The 14,991-nt window shown below is 49.6% G+C and overlaps 5 protein-coding genes across 5 annotated transcripts; 3 read left to right on the forward strand and 2 right to left on the reverse strand.

The window, feature by feature from the left end:
- Positions 1-358: 358 nt before the first annotated feature.
- On the reverse strand, positions 359-2,131 carry M430DRAFT_20169 (hypothetical protein; the record flags this gene model as incomplete). Its single annotated transcript, XM_024864240.1, has 1 exon — positions 359-2,131. One exon carries the CDS (start codon positions 2,129-2,131, stop codon positions 359-361), a length of 1,773 nt encoding a protein of 590 aa, XP_024719448.1.
- Positions 2,132-4,553: 2,422 nt separating this feature from the next.
- M430DRAFT_104039 (hypothetical protein) lies at positions 4,554-6,966 on the forward strand (the record flags this gene model as incomplete). The annotated part of the gene is made up of 5 exons (XM_024860897.1): positions 4,554-4,643; positions 4,697-5,868; positions 5,919-6,037; positions 6,088-6,322; positions 6,375-6,966. The coding sequence occupies 5 exons, from the start codon at positions 4,554-4,556 to the stop codon at positions 6,964-6,966; spliced, it is 2,208 nt and encodes a 735-aa protein (XP_024719449.1).
- Positions 6,967-9,220: 2,254 nt separating this feature from the next.
- On the forward strand, positions 9,221-10,272 carry M430DRAFT_28895 (hypothetical protein; the record flags this gene model as incomplete). Its single annotated transcript, XM_024865827.1, has 2 exons — positions 9,221-10,000; positions 10,081-10,272. The coding sequence occupies 2 exons, from the start codon at positions 9,221-9,223 to the stop codon at positions 10,270-10,272; spliced, it is 972 nt and encodes a 323-aa protein (XP_024719450.1).
- A 2,358-nt stretch (positions 10,273-12,630) lies between these two features.
- On the forward strand, positions 12,631-13,254 carry M430DRAFT_28896 (hypothetical protein; the record flags this gene model as incomplete). The annotated part of the gene is made up of 1 exon (XM_024865828.1): positions 12,631-13,254. One exon carries the CDS (start codon positions 12,631-12,633, stop codon positions 13,252-13,254), a length of 624 nt encoding a protein of 207 aa, XP_024719451.1.
- A 947-nt stretch (positions 13,255-14,201) lies between these two features.
- Positions 14,202-14,651, reverse strand: M430DRAFT_253593 (hypothetical protein). Its single transcript, XM_024865233.1, has one exon. The coding sequence runs from the start codon at positions 14,507-14,509 to the stop codon at positions 14,261-14,263; it is 249 nt and encodes an 82-aa protein (XP_024719452.1). The 5' UTR covers positions 14,510-14,651; the 3' UTR covers positions 14,202-14,260.
- Positions 14,652-14,991: the final 340 nt, after the last annotated feature.

Consider the following 14,991-nt stretch of genomic DNA (forward strand, 5'->3'; position numbering starts at 1 on the left):
TACAGAGAAACATACAAGTGCAAGTCTACACCGACGCAGCAATTAACAATTTATACAAACTTCAAAAGAAAATGAAAAGTCCTTCTCATACCTATTTAATCTTTATCGCGGCGCGAAAGATTATGTAAAAGCGATCCTCCGCCCGATCCGGGCGGCCCGTCCCACGGTCCGTCCGGGGATAGCCCTACGCAGCAACAAATACGGAGTTAAACTTCAGCTCCACTACCCCAGAATCAGCGAATCATGGAGTTACTGGATCATGCAGTTTTCGTTGTCGCTTTCGCATTCGATATAACACGTTGGAGAACCCATGTTGGGCTCCTCTACCATGCTCTGATTTGCACCCGACATGTCGCGGCTAAGGAGCTGGACCGGCAAGGGCTCGATCCGTAAGGTTATAGTAGCTGCTCAGGTCAAGAAAATCTGAGAATCCTAGATCATTATCCATTGGCCACTGGAACTCATCGCCCGGAGTGGTGATGATGCTGCTTGCGCTCTGTGACACCTCGCCGACAACGTCAAGGCCCCGATCCAGGCTTTCCAGCTGTTTGCTCCTCTGCTCCCGGGCTGCTTGTACCAGCGCATACCCTGTGCTCAGAGCCTCTCTTGAGAGATGCGAATCATAGATTGCCGTGATGTTTTTCAATGTCTCCAGAGCTGAAGGAATCATGCTCAAGCTCTCTGTTGTTCCTAGCGACAAGAGTACCCCAACACACTGTAGTGGGGTGCTGACAACATTCCACCAGGATTGCTTCAAGCTGCTGAGAAACACCACTCCGTCCAAGGCGACCCGTATTATATTCAAAAACGATGGGATTTGCTCCGAAGGGAAACGCGAGTTTGTAGAAGACATCATCCGATAGATACAGAAACATACATCTGCTCTGACGAGCGCAAGGAATGGTGACTTCGCGGGTAGCGCCATGGCCTTTGCCAGTGATCCCAATAGCTCTACTGGTCTCCCGAGCAGAGCTTGCCCAGGTGCAGATTGCAGTATGGCTACCGTCTGGGCAGTCATGTCGCCAGATTGAGCGGTCGCACTCAGGGGCTGGCATCCGATGAGATCGATCTGGACCTTTGTGCGGCCGTACTCCGACGCAAAAAACTGGTTGAGGGCCGTCGCCACCCAGAAAGTCCTTCGTCGATGATCAACTTCCATCTGGGTGATCTGGCGCGGCATGTCGGACTTCAGCTGAAACTCACTGATCTCCCGATGAAGCCCAATCGCCTCAGCAATGTGGACGGCGTTGCACGATGCAATCCAGGAGACGTGTGGTCTCGTCGTCAGCCGTAGGTATAGAGCTCGTAGAATCCATGCCACCACGTGCTTCACCGAGATCATGACCGGTGGATGAGCAAAGCTCAGATCCAGCAGGATCCTCCCCTGCTCCACGACCTGGGCCTCCACCGGAGAAGGAGGAGCTGGCGGCGAGACTGAGAAATAACAGCCCAGAGCCACCACACCACAGACGCAGGCCTCGAAATCCGTGCCCTGCCTGGCCGAGGCCCAGAAGTCATCGCAACGTTCCCTGAACATTTCCGGGTCCAAGATTCCAAAGTAGGGATGCACCTCCTTGAAGTAGACGTCGGCGAAGTGCTTGGCCTCCTCCAGCGAGAGGATGTTACAGATCGAGCTCGTCGGCACGGGCGTCACCTCGGGTCGGGTACCTGTGTTCCAGCCGAAGGCCTGTAGCCGCGGCGGGTTGGCCATGCCCAGGTTGATCCCGAGCCGCTTCGGCCAAGCTACAGCGCTGTACGCGCTCGTGAAGCGTGTCTTGACGGACGGCGGGTGGCCTCGAGACTCCGGCATAATGCTCTCGGTCGCCATGTAGGGCACGTCGACTTTCTCGGCCGGTGCCCACGTCGTCGTCGTCGCCGCGGGGGCGCTCACCACGCCGTCGTCGTCGCGCGCTGGGTGCGTCGTCACGGGCGATGCCATGTCTGTAGCTGCGCGCGTCCGCCGCCCTGGCAGGTCGGTATATACGCATTCATAGCCGTACCCGGAGCATGCTGCACACGGATCTGCACCATCGCATTTGATCTTGCGTTTCCTACAGGGCGCGCAGGCGCGAAGGCTGCGTTGGCGCACCCGAGGTGGCGGAGATGCCGGTAGATGGCGCTGGGGAGGCATCTCGAGGCTGAATACCAGTGGTACCAGTGATACGGCTCATCTCCCTGCGGTGTGTCGGGGGGTTGTGCAAGGAATGTTGCATCGATGGTTGGTGGTCGTCCAACCGTTGAACGATATGTTTCACGTGATCAAGGGGGTTGGCCAAATCGGGCCCCGTAGGCGAAGGCTCTTCGTGTCTAGATTGACAGTGCAATATCTTATCATGTCTATTAGTGGACTTCAACGGTAGAACTGGAATTTCCCATTTCTCAGTCCATGCATAGCCTCTGGGTCGCCAATCCCGCGGCTTACTCGGGACCCTGATGATGAATAACGCAAGTCGAACGGGTCGGATTAATATAGCTCCATCATCGCCTACGAACATCTCTCCGTCACTTCACTCCACTTCACCTCACTTCAGCGCACACCAAACGCCTTTCACACTTTGTGTTTCTTGAGCAGCAGAAGTGCCATTACACCTTCGCCTTTTGAAAAGCGAAACCAAAACGTAGAAACTGTGGCTACGTTTTTACTAGATCCTCAAGACCGCGATTCTGCTTTCCGGAAAATCCTTCTCTAGCGTGATGATTATCGTTGCGTCGTCGCAAAGGATATAGACAAGGTCAACAAACTCCTCTCCCTGCCTGCCAATTAGACGATCAAGATTGGTGAAAGCTGGAAATAAAAGTGAGAGTTGAGGAAGAATGACAGCAAAAGGAAATAATGACAACGAAAATCAGTAAGTGACAACGAGAATTAACAAGTGACTAACGGAACGAGGTATCAGTCTAATTACTAAGGGACCAGGGTTCTCATGTCTGAAGAACGAGGAGAGCGTGGAGTTGAGGAAAGATGGGTTATAGTGAAAGAAGGTAGAGCCTCGAATGGGAACATCTAACTCGGAAATCCTCGCTGTTCTAGATAAGACGTCGGCACCCTGATTATCACCTGATCCTGTTAAGCTCTCCACAGAAGGTCGATAGGTAGTGCCTGCTAATGGCCTGGCTGGAGCTTCTTCCATCAGCTCTATTGGAGCTCTTCTAGCACTCTCGGGGCAAATTGATCAATCTGATAAGAGATTCTCCTACCTCATTATTCTCCATGACTCGATTTCCCAAATATGGAATATATATATCCTATCAAAGGACCCGTGATTAGATGCTACTTATTTACAGGTCCAAAAGAATGAATTAGAAGAACGTAGAAGAGTGACAACTTCCGTTTGGTTTTGGATAATTGTCTAACCTTAAATCTCAGGTTCAAATCGAAATGTTAAGATATTGAAAGAGATGGAGAATAGAAACAGGTTAGGATATTCAATTGTCTTACAATGGGACAACATTTCATTCGCTAGATTAGGAATAGGAGATTAAGACGTAAAAAGTTTAAAATAATATGTATGATATGTCAAAACGCTGCTGGTTGTGACTTGGAAGACCGAAAGGCGTGCAGGAAAAGTGGATGATTTGTGAGGCAGTATACCTCAACCTGACGCCTCACTTCGGATACCGGAAGGACGTTCGGGGCCATTTCGAGATCGGTGAGCAGAGGGGTTATGCCGGTGAGAACGTGCGAGGCGTTGGGTGAGACTTGATGGTCAGCCATCAGAGGTGAGGTGAGGTCCAAGCGATTCGCATCACGTGAAAGATCACATGCGCCTTAGGTAAGGTAAGAAATAGGGCGAGCATCCGGATATTGTCTTCCAAGGTTATTCCATCGTCACCACGTTTATCATCGCACACTCTACCATCGGATAGACTCTCACACACCTGGAGAACATATTGACTAGCTAGGACTAGATGCCGCGTTACTACTGCTCTGCTCAACGATGGCGAATCCCTGGCACAGTTTTGCAAAGGCACTGCTCTACGGAGTAAAATCGTATCGCCACCGGGAGTCCGGGATTGAGGTCGTCGAGGGGTGATATTAGAAAGATGCTACTCCGTATGGCAAGGCAAGCGCCTCTGAAGCGGCGTACACTTCCTGCTTTTTATTGGCAGAGCGGAGATACCTCAGCAGTCGCAGCCCTGCCCTATCCTTGTCGTCTATTGGCACAACCCGTGCAGATTCGCAATTTCACCGTCCCAGTGCAGTATTGATCATCTTTCCCCTCCTTTGGTTTCCTCGAGTTTCCATCCACCATGCGGAGTACACATATCAAGATATGATATCCCCGCGACGTCATTTTTGAACCCTGGCTCTGAGGAAGATGAGAAGAGGCCGCCGTGTCCTAAGTTCACAAATATTACACTATCACCTGACCTCCTTCCTTTCTGATATTTATATTTATATATAAACATCTACATCAATTTCTGTTCCTCTTTTCTAGAAAACCAAGTAGTCAACTTTTTTTTTCTGCTAGATACGCTCGGCCAGCTCGGTTTGGACCCTATCATGGTCATCGAACGGCTGTCCCCTCCAACCCAAAGACCAAAGATACGGGATGGAGGATTACGCTGCCTCGAAGAGACGTCGAGGTCTTGGAGTGGTGACGCCCAACGCATGCACTGAATGCCGTAAGAAAAGAGCAAAAGTATGTCTTCCATCAATACCCACTTCTCAAGGACTATCTAACCCCCGGTGAAGTGCGATGGCCAAGCTCCATGCGCCAGATGTGCATCGCAGATTGGGGTTAAATGCGTCTACGAGATCCCCATCCGACAATCGAAAGAGAATATGCGGATGGAGATCGAGCAGCTCAAGGCGCAACAATTCCTTAACGAACGCGTCCTCGCTGCTCTGATGTCATCCGACAAGTCAGAGCAGGTTCTCGATCAGCTTCGCAGCGGTGAAACTCTCGAGGCAATATTGGAGAATCTGGATAAGGGGAAGTCGAGGGATCTAACTCCAGGTAGTCTTGTAACGACATATTCCCAAAATAGCGACCAACAGGCGATTGGAAACGCTTTACAGTTAGCTCGTAGCATTGTAAGCCCGCCTTACCCTACCACCGGGCTCGGTAACGCTTACGGCGATGCTTCACAGCAGACCCGGCAGAGGTCTGGCTTATGGCCCGAAACGGGAGGCGAAGATAGCATGTCAATACAAGTGGATGCACCTCAATCAAATGATATGATGAAATGGAGCCCCGATGTCTCGCAAGTATCTCCCCAGCAACCTGGTTTTCCGCTGGTTGCAACATGGCATCATCAACAGTCTGGTAGTCAGTCTCATCCAGACGCCATGACACGGGCTATGAGGAGCAAGGGCAGAGGGACCATTCTAGGCGATGGACTTGGCAATCCACAAGACCCGGATTATACTGAAACTTGGACGGCGGTGACCACTGATATGGCCCTCGTAGAACATCTGATGGCTTTATATTTTTGCTGGGAATATCCAACCTTTGCCACTCTGAACAAGGAACATTTCTTGGAGGACTTCCGCACAGCCACTCCGAGGTACTGTTCATCGTTACTGGTAAATGCTATGCTTGCAGCGGGCTGTAGGTTCTCTTCACAAGTTGCTGCTCGGAAAGATCCAAATGACAGTAGTACTGCAGGAGACCACTTTTTCGCCGAAGCAGAGAGACTTCTTGATCAGGAGAAGGACCATCATCGCTTGACGACGATCCAAGCCCTCGGTCTGATGTCTATTCGGGAAGCCAGTCGAGGTCACTGTAGCAAAAGTCTTTACTACTCTGGTCAGTCTATACGGCTTGCCGTCGAGATGGGACTCCACTTAGAGATGCAGGGTGATGACCCAACTAACTCTTCAGTACGATCTGCAACATTCTGGGGTGCATTTTCACTTGATCAGTAAGTGGATTATATAAACAACCCTGCCTGGCTGCTAATTTATATATCAGATGTTGGTCCCTCAGTATCGGAAGGTTACCACACTATTCACATGGCATGAAATCCGTCGCAAGACCAATGACCTCGCCAGAAGTTGAGGCTTCACCGTGGATTCCATACACAGATGATGGTGATGACCTGTTCAAATCTTATGGGCAAGAAATACTAATCTGAATCTAGGTGCACCACTGGAGCGCAATTGTACCCAACCGTCGAACGTTTGGGGCGTTTACAAGACATTTTGTGACCTTTCAGAGATTGTTCACCAATCCCTTTATGCATTATATACACCTGGAAACCACGTCACGAGTAAATCGCTGCTCCGTGTATACACACAATACCTCCGATGGTACGATTCGATCCCAGAGGCTCTGAGACTAGGGCATAACTTCACCCCCGCTGTCCTCTTCGTCCAGTACGTACCAAATCTTCGGAACCGTTCCAAGGAAGATACTAACAAACTGCAGTATGTATTATCACTATGCAATCCTACTTCTCTTCCGCCCGTTCATCAAGTTAGACATCGTTGGATCGAGGATATCTCCACGTGACGTATGCCAGCAGGCCGCCGAGGCCATCTCCACGCTGCTGAATTCCTACGATCAGCTGTACACCCTTCGCCGAACGCCCTCCTTCGTCCCCTACTTTGTCCTCACCTCTACCATCACGCATCTTGTGACCTTTGGCAACGGTCGAGCTACCGCAGAGCGTCTGCAGCAAGGAATGTCGATACTCAAGACCATGACTCCGTGTCACGGCTTCGCGGAGCGCTCGCGCCGGATTATTGCCTTTCTTAACCAGCACTGGCACATCAACATTCCACTCAAGCACGATGGTAACGATGAGGAAGAGGACCTGGAGGCGATTTGTCGGCCGAGTACCACGAGCTCGAACTACTGGTGTCCGAATGCCCGATTTCAGGATGTGGTTAGTGGGATAGGACCTGTGAAGGTGGATGATGAAAACCCATTATTCTGGCCGTTTCCTTTCCAAGGGAGGCCGTTGCTGGAGGTTAACACGATGCTGGAGCAGTCAGGATTCAAGCCCTCAATGGATTGATCATCGATGGGGTCGCCGAGGGGGTTCGGAGTTAGAGATTGGTAGGTGCGACTACTACACGCCAAATGTTTGGGGGGTTGGCAGGAGTACAGCACCCACCCCTCGGGTCAAATGAATCCCAAACCATGGATAGGGAAGAGAACGGGGAAGAGAGTATCCGAAAATCCGGAATTAGAGGAGGTGTATTTTCATTTGACGCTGGCGGGGCCCATCAGGTACCCGGGTTTCTTGTTACGACCAGGTGAGACAGTTTGGGCTTGAGAAGATGGGAGAGAGCATTTTGGATCCTGCCTCAGTCGAGTTGAAACTCAGGGTCTTTCACAACGGAAATTGGGAGTGAGAGAGGGGCTTTGAAGGCTTTAGCGCTGTGTCATGTCCTGTGGAGAATGTAGCATCGGTATCGGGTACCGGTGTCGACGAAGGAATGAGACGTACACATGAATATCGTGGGCCGCGAAGACGGGGTGGGAGGGCCTGATATAAATATGTATGAATTACCCTCCATAGTACAAGCGCGGAGCGGCGGTATTGATCACTCATCAACCAAATGGAGTTGACAATGATATATTGTTATCTCGTTATGCTATATGTCTTGGCTGTCCTTAGTATTTGAATATCCGTCATCTTAGTGCCTTGTCCGTGTTATTAATATCAAGCTTCTTTTTAGAAAGTCCACCGGAGTCACGGGTTACGGAGATAACCTTCGGTGCCTGGTAAATGGTAAATCGAAGGGTCCAGACAGAACCCATCTGATGAATATCCAGGGTGTGTTTAGCATCCTTGTAAGGCTACATGACAGCGCAGGGCAGCGGCAGAGCGGTAAAATATCAATCCCAGGGGGGTCTCGATAGATTGGGGCTAGCCTCGGTAGTTGACGGTTGGGCCGGTGCGAATGACGACACGGTCCCTTGTCTTTTCAACGACATGTCTTGAATGCCCGTCTAAAGCTGTCATTTCTGCTGCAGGAATTATATTCAATTTCTACCGCCAACCGGCTCCAATTCTCAACCCAGCATTGGCTGTCCATTCCCCCGCCGTCCCTTTTCGCAGGTCGGAGGTGGTCGAGCTGGTCGAATCAACCCTGTTACGTAGTCTGTCCGTAATCACAATGGAAGCCGTCATGACAGGACATCCGGACCCTTGCATGGCTTTGGACAACCCTGTCCCCTCTTGCTAAGAATCAGCCCACATCGCCTTCAGACAAGAGCCATTCCTGCACACAACCCCTTTCTCCGAATTCTCCTGGCAATTCCGTCCAATGGGCAACCTGTCGTTGCTGTCGTCGCCACAGAGGCCCCTCTCCCTCAGGCGCATCAATTCAATTCCGGCCTGTCCGCGCTCGAATTTGGCGGCCGAATACTGTCCCGACGAAGTTGGCATCGGCCCATCTGGCATCTGGCATCTGGCTCGAAGGTCCAATATAGGGAAAAGTATGAGTTGAGAGCTCCTTGCCTTACCTCAACCAACGAAGGGCCTCTTCGGAGGTCCCCGCTGTCTCTTGCTCTCTTGCTTCTTGGACTTCGCGTGCGGCCGAGGGGTTTCCCATTCTAGGCCTCGCATCCCCACAGCTGTGTTCAAGTCGCCTCCTCGTGGTCATGATACTCGTACGATACTGGGGAAAGAATCGGGATTCCAGTGCATGTGCCTCCAGAACCTGCTTCCCGTTTGTCGGTCCCGAGTATGCGTTGGGACTTGTGGTGGTGAGGCGGTAAGAGATATCTAGATATCAAAAAGGCCGTCGTGCCTCAGTTTCGCGAGTCGCATAACTAATCTTGACAACTCAATTGACCTATACCGAGCAACCTTCCAGCCGCAACTTTAAAGAGACATTATTCTTCAAGCCTCCAGTGTTACATCATTGCGATTATCTCCGCGATTGACTTGATAGAAACCTCTGATTATTCTCCTGTCCAGCGCTGTGTGCCAGGAGTCAGCTGTTTATTACTTCTCGTTGGCAACGCAAAGACCACAAGGTAAGCCAGCAAGCTTTCACAAGACGACATCAGAAACCCAGGGCCTCTCTGCCGTCTTCTCCTTGGCCATCAGAGGCGTAAGAGGTTTGATAATTGCTCATTTTAGAGTCCAGACCACGTTCTATTAGCTGGTTCCTAACCTCTTCTAGTCTATCTTCTCCACTTCTCCACGTGTCTGGGGCGGAATTAGTTCAGAAGCTCTCGCAAGCTCCCCCGCCCAGGCGATCTCGATCCCTGCGATACTATCATCGTATTGCCAAGCTCTCCCACCTCGTTCTCATATGCTCCTCACACTCCAACACCATCCGAAGCCCCCAGAGAGCAGCAATTCTTATCAAATTTTCAACCCGGAAACTTTTGGAGAAGATTGGATAGGCTGGGACAACCGCATCGATACGCGCCTATCTCCAACCTGGGACTTCTTCCCCGAGACGAAAAGCAAACTGGTGACCCCAAACATGCGGAATATGGACATGCAAGGCGGCGATAATTGTATCAATCCAGCAAACCTCGAGGATTCATCAGCCGTGTTTGGGGAAGACCCTCTTACGGACCAGCCACTCTTCCAAACTCCTACCTCTCTCATTTCGCCTCCCATCGACTTCCCAGAAGAGTGCTTATATTCGACGCCTCTGTCCTGGTCACGGCCAAGTCCCGGAGGCAGACGTATGAATTCATACAACAGAAACGAGACAATCATCCAGTCCCAAGAAAACAGGCTGAGAGACATGGCTATGCCATCTACATACCCGCGGTCGCCTTCCGCGTCATCCTCGGACGAACCGCATGCCAACCAACGGAAGCGGAAGAGCTTCGCCGACGACGACGACGATGAGGAGTATGGCTCGCCGGAGCATTCAGGCAACGGACGGCACCCACCGGTGAAGAAAACCGCGCACAACATGATTGAGAAGCGCTACCGCACGAACCTGAGCGATAAGATCGCCGCACTGCGGGACTCAGTGCCGAGCCTGAGGGCGATGACGAAGAAGAACTCGCGGGGCGAGGACATCATACGTGAGGATCTCCAGGGTTTGACGCCTGCACATAAGTTGAACAAGGTCAGTTTCTTCTTCCCAAGCACTACACAAATAATCTACGTTTGGTTTGAGGCTGAGAACTAATTATGGTACACCTATAGGCAACTGTCCTCAGTAAAGCCACAGAATACATCGCGCACCTCGAGAAGCGGAACAAAACGTTGTCAAAAGAAAACGCAGCTCTCAAATCACGCATCGATGCCTTCGAGGCCCTGATGATGGCCCGCCAAGCTCCCAATGCGAAGCCGAATCCCCGTATGAGAGTTCATGGTCCTCCCAACAGGCTCAATTAGCCTCGGTCGGCGCAGGCGTCACTTCTTAACGGGTTTTTATTGTTGGACGGATAGCGCGGAGGAGGGAGGCATGCTTAGAACGCCGGGATGATCAAGTAATGACCTTTCTTTTCTTCCACTTTCTTTTAATGATGATTTTCCTATTCCTTCCCCTTCATCGATCATGCAACACAAGTCTGTATATTCATAGCACACATTTAGCCACCGGCGTTCCTTTTTTCCTGGAAAACCCCAAGACCGGAATTTTTCTTCTCCTTTCTTTTTCTTTTGGCACGGTTCCTGAGTCGGGGCGAAAAAAAACACGAGCTTGGATCTCGTTCGTGTAGGGATAAAATAAATGGTGGATAGATGGGTAGAGCATAGGTAGCTTTCAGGAATAGGAACTCCACTTTTGATTCCCTTGATTTGGAATCTCCGCGGTTGATTCTTGTGATATGTTGTGATTTGGACCTACAATATTTTTGCTTTTCTTTTTTCTTACTACGAATCTCCATGATGCTCTTCTCAAACCTCTGTTGTCGTTCCAAACTCGATCATGTGAAAAATCCATCATCATTCACATGTGACATCCATGCCACCATCCCAACTAGGTACCTATCAGCTGATTGATTGATTGATATCCCCCGTACCTAAAACGCAACATCCTCCTTCCCGTCCAGCCCAAACAAATTTGAACCAACATTCTCCACTCCTCCCTCCACTCCTCCCTCCTTAATCAACATCCATCCACAAGAGCAAAAAAGCCCTTTATTTTATCTTACCGTCGGGTGATGGCATCACATGACTTTTTCATACACCAAAAGGGGTTACAACCATCTAGTATATTATTACGTAAGCGCTCCCCCTATTTCGCAATCTCGTGCGTGCTTCTCTCTTCTCTCCTCGTTTCATTTTTCGAAGTATTCTGCCCTTTTTTCATGGCACGCGAGTTATCCACATGCGCCATTTGTCATTGTCGACCTTGTGAGATAGATGAGATACATGGGTGGCTTGAATAAGGTAGGTAGGTAAATGAATTTATACTTTGTGTGTTGAACTATGGATTGAGAAAAGTTTATTTTTTTTTGCATGACCTGAGATGGGTTTTTGGGATGCTGGTCATGAGGAGCGCGTGGTTTTGTTGCGAGGGGGTTTTTTGTGTATAATGGGGATGGGATTGTATGCTTGTCCGTGATTTGGGGATTTGGGGATCTGGAGGCTGAGGGATGGTGAAAGATGGTAGGTGGTGAGACATCAAGTGATGTTTTCCAAAGAATTTGAGGGTTGGAAAATGCGAGAAGCTGTTTGATGAAAGTTCTTCAATACGCGATGCGATGACTGTCAGTGAATTCCAAGGCGGATCCACTAAGCTCGCAAACCTTCGTTTGGAGTTCAAGGTATCGCTGGCGCTTTCTATTTCTCGTCCAGGCTTTTGGGCTTCATGGCGAAAGTCTAAATATGACTCCAATAGCTGGACGGAAATGAGGGTCGACCGAAAGTTTCGGCTGATGGTGATGAACCTCGTGGTCCCCGTCCGGGTATTTGGGCTTCAGGGTCCGTTATTGAAAACTTTAAATGCGACTCCCATGACCAAATATCGGATGATGTCGAGAAGTCTTGACCGAAGGCTTTAGTCGGTGATGATCTATGAGAAGCCTCGTGTCTGGTCGTCAGGGTATTGCAACTTTGCAGGTCGTCACTCTTTCAAACCTTATTTGCAACCTGATTTCACAATCCATGAATCTCTCCAAAAAGTCCGCATTGTTCATGTGCCCCTTAAAATGCCAGCATTTAGAGTTGAGCAGTCGGCTATTCAAAATAGGGGGTTGGCATGTATTGTACAAATGGGTTTCGGAAGTTCTCCTGCGGCAACATCTGAATATGCATACAATGAATATCCATCTCCTTCTCAGTTCCTTCCAATTGCGGATTGTTGCAAGGCATCGTCACGTCACCTGTTCTTCTCAGAAAATTTTAGAGTTCAACCTACCTACTCGTACCATGGCTTCTGGAAGATGTTGTCTCTCAAGGTTATCGCTCGCTTTCATTATCTCTGGTTAAAACTCTAATTTGCTCTGAGTCTTGACAGAATGATACTCCATTTCTGGGACCCAAAAGCCCATATGACTCTCTTATTTCTTGCAATCCTGTGCCCACCTCCCAAGGTATGCTTGTGAAGGGTATAAGAGAGCAGCTGCTCTCCCACCTTTCAGCTTTTTTTCTTCCCTCTACATCAATCTCAAACATTGATCGTGAACTGGCAAATTTCAACTTGGTAGTTCACACCCAACAAAATCATACTCATTCGAACACTTCTGTCTCCACACATCACTTCTCTTTTCAAGGAAGCTCTCTAGAAGACTTTCCTTCACATCCACCATGTGCATCCCATTCCTCATCCGACGCTTTCGCGCCCTCATCAGACGCTTTTGCGGCCAGAAGAATGATGCCGACTTGCTTCCTCAATACAACGAGAAGCAAATCCTCCATCAGGTGTCCCCGAGCGACGTTCTCGTCTCGCACCCTGAACCCTTTGAGAGAAGCTATTCAGCAGATCTCAACCATCACGCCGTGGAGTGTGTTCGACCCACCGAGTTTGTTCAGCAACCCGTCACTTTTCCAGTCTTTCCGGACTTTATCCCGGTCAGACCCGAGACTCGACGCATCTTTGCAGAACTCAAGCAACAGCATGTCAAGACTGTTCGCCCACACCATATCAAATGTATTCGGCCACAAGCTATCAAACCTGTTCGCACACTCAGCGTCAGATTTGTCCAGCCACCGAAAGTCCGCCAGCCATCGTATCAGAACTTCGTCCCGCAGATTCCTGGCTCCTGGCCCGCCGACGAGGAAGTGACATATGACATCACCCCTCCTCGACCAGCTCATCATCGGAACATCACCCCGAAGATGCCTGGAGCGTGGCCAGAAACGCAGTACGAAACACACCAGTTCCGTCTGCCGAGCTACACCCTCAACTCCCCTTATCGAGGACGTTTTTGAGACCTCGAATCAGCGATTTTAGCGATTTTTCTGTATTGTTGCAGAGACATGCACCGGAGCGGCTATCACCTCTCCTCCATCAGCGAACCAGAACATACTCTGGATTGTTTATTGCGTGGATCAGCGACTGAATGGCATTTGGCACCAAAAAAACCATAAAACCAAAAACACCACAAAAACACCACAAAAACACCACAAAAACATCACAAAAACATCACAAAAACATCACAAAAAACATCACAAAAAACATCACAAAAACATCACAAAAACATCACAAAAAAAAACACCAAAAACACCAAAAAAGGTCATCAGTACCCGGACACCCGGCTCTGCCCTCGACCTCATCTCAAACGACGGCGACAGCGACCCCATGCGGGCAACGACTTAGCAACCCAACGTCACGATTCACGAATCTCCTTTCTTCATCAAACCAAAAAATCCCCAAAAAAATGTCATAAAACGAAAAACCACAAAAAAACAACAGACGGCGAACGACGACCCTTCGCGGGCAACGCTCTTAGCACTACGTCGAAACACCAAAAAAGCAGACGGCGAACGACGACCCCTTGCGGGCACCGATCTTAGCATCACGTCAAAACACCAAAAAATCTCATAAACCGGAAAACCTCAAAAAAACAGACGGCAAACGACGACCTCTTGCAGGCAACGATCTTAGCACTACGTCGAAACACCAAAAAAAAAGAAGCTCAGAAAACGAAAAACCACAAGAAAAGAAGACGGCGAACGACGACCTCTCGCAGGCAACGATCTAAGCACTACGTCGAAATACCAAAATCAGAAAACCAAAACCACAAAAAAAGTACACCCCAGAAACAAACCAGCGAACGACGACCCCCGGCGGGCAACGATCTTCTCACAGCGTTTCAGACCCCACCCACCACCACCACCACCATCATCATCATCATCATCCGTCTGCTAGCCAGCGGGTCGGCGTCGTCGAACAGGAACACAACATGTTCCCTTAGTACGCGGCGTCGGCACTCTCTCAAGAAGTTCGACCTCCACGTGGTAGCGAGTGTCGGCAAACAGAACTCGTAGTCGCAAGTGCTTGGAGGAAGGAGGAGGGACGCTGGGAGGAGAGAAGGGAGGGTGGGTGGACGTGATGAGATGAGATAAGATGAGATAGAGGTGGAAGTGGGATCAGGGAGATGGGAGAGATGAGGAAGATATAGAGGGATATGAGAGATGAAAGCGATGTTAAAGATGGATAAGAGATGAGAGATGGAAAAGACATGAGATGGAAGAGATATGAGAGATGAAAGAGTAATGAGAGATGGAAAAGTCATGAAAGATGAAAGAGTAATAAGAGATGAAACAATAATGAGAAAAACTTTCCTCGCACAACTAAATCACCATCTATACATCCAAACCTGCACACACTTACTTTACCCCATCCCATCCCATCCCATCCTCCCCCTTTTTCATACCCCACAATTAACCCCCCACCAAATCACCCACTTAAAAAACCCCGCACCCAAAAACCAACCAACAAACAAAGCAAAGTCTTCGTGGCTCAGTTGGTTAGAGCGTTGGTCTCATATCTTCTTCTTATCGAAATGAATATGACACGAATGAAATCCAAAACATTCGGGGCCATCCAAAGGTCGTGAGTTCGAGTCTCACCGAGGACATTTGTCTCTTTTTCTAATTTTTTTTTGTTTTTGAGGGGGTTTGAAGGGGGGGGGTTTGAAGGGGGGGGTTTGGAGGGGGGGGTTT

The sequence above is a fragment of the Amorphotheca resinae genome, assembly GCF_003019875.1.
Source record: "Amorphotheca resinae ATCC 22711 unplaced genomic scaffold M430scaffold_8, whole genome shotgun sequence".
Classification (NCBI taxonomy): Eukaryota; Fungi; Ascomycota; class Leotiomycetes; order Helotiales; family Amorphothecaceae; genus Amorphotheca; species Amorphotheca resinae.

Bases quoted from the DNA above. Each gene is read 5' to 3' on its own strand.
- M430DRAFT_253593 (XM_024865233.1), bottom strand. From the start codon at position 14,509: ATGTCTTTTCCATCTCTCATCTCTTATCCATCTTTAACATCGCTTTCA.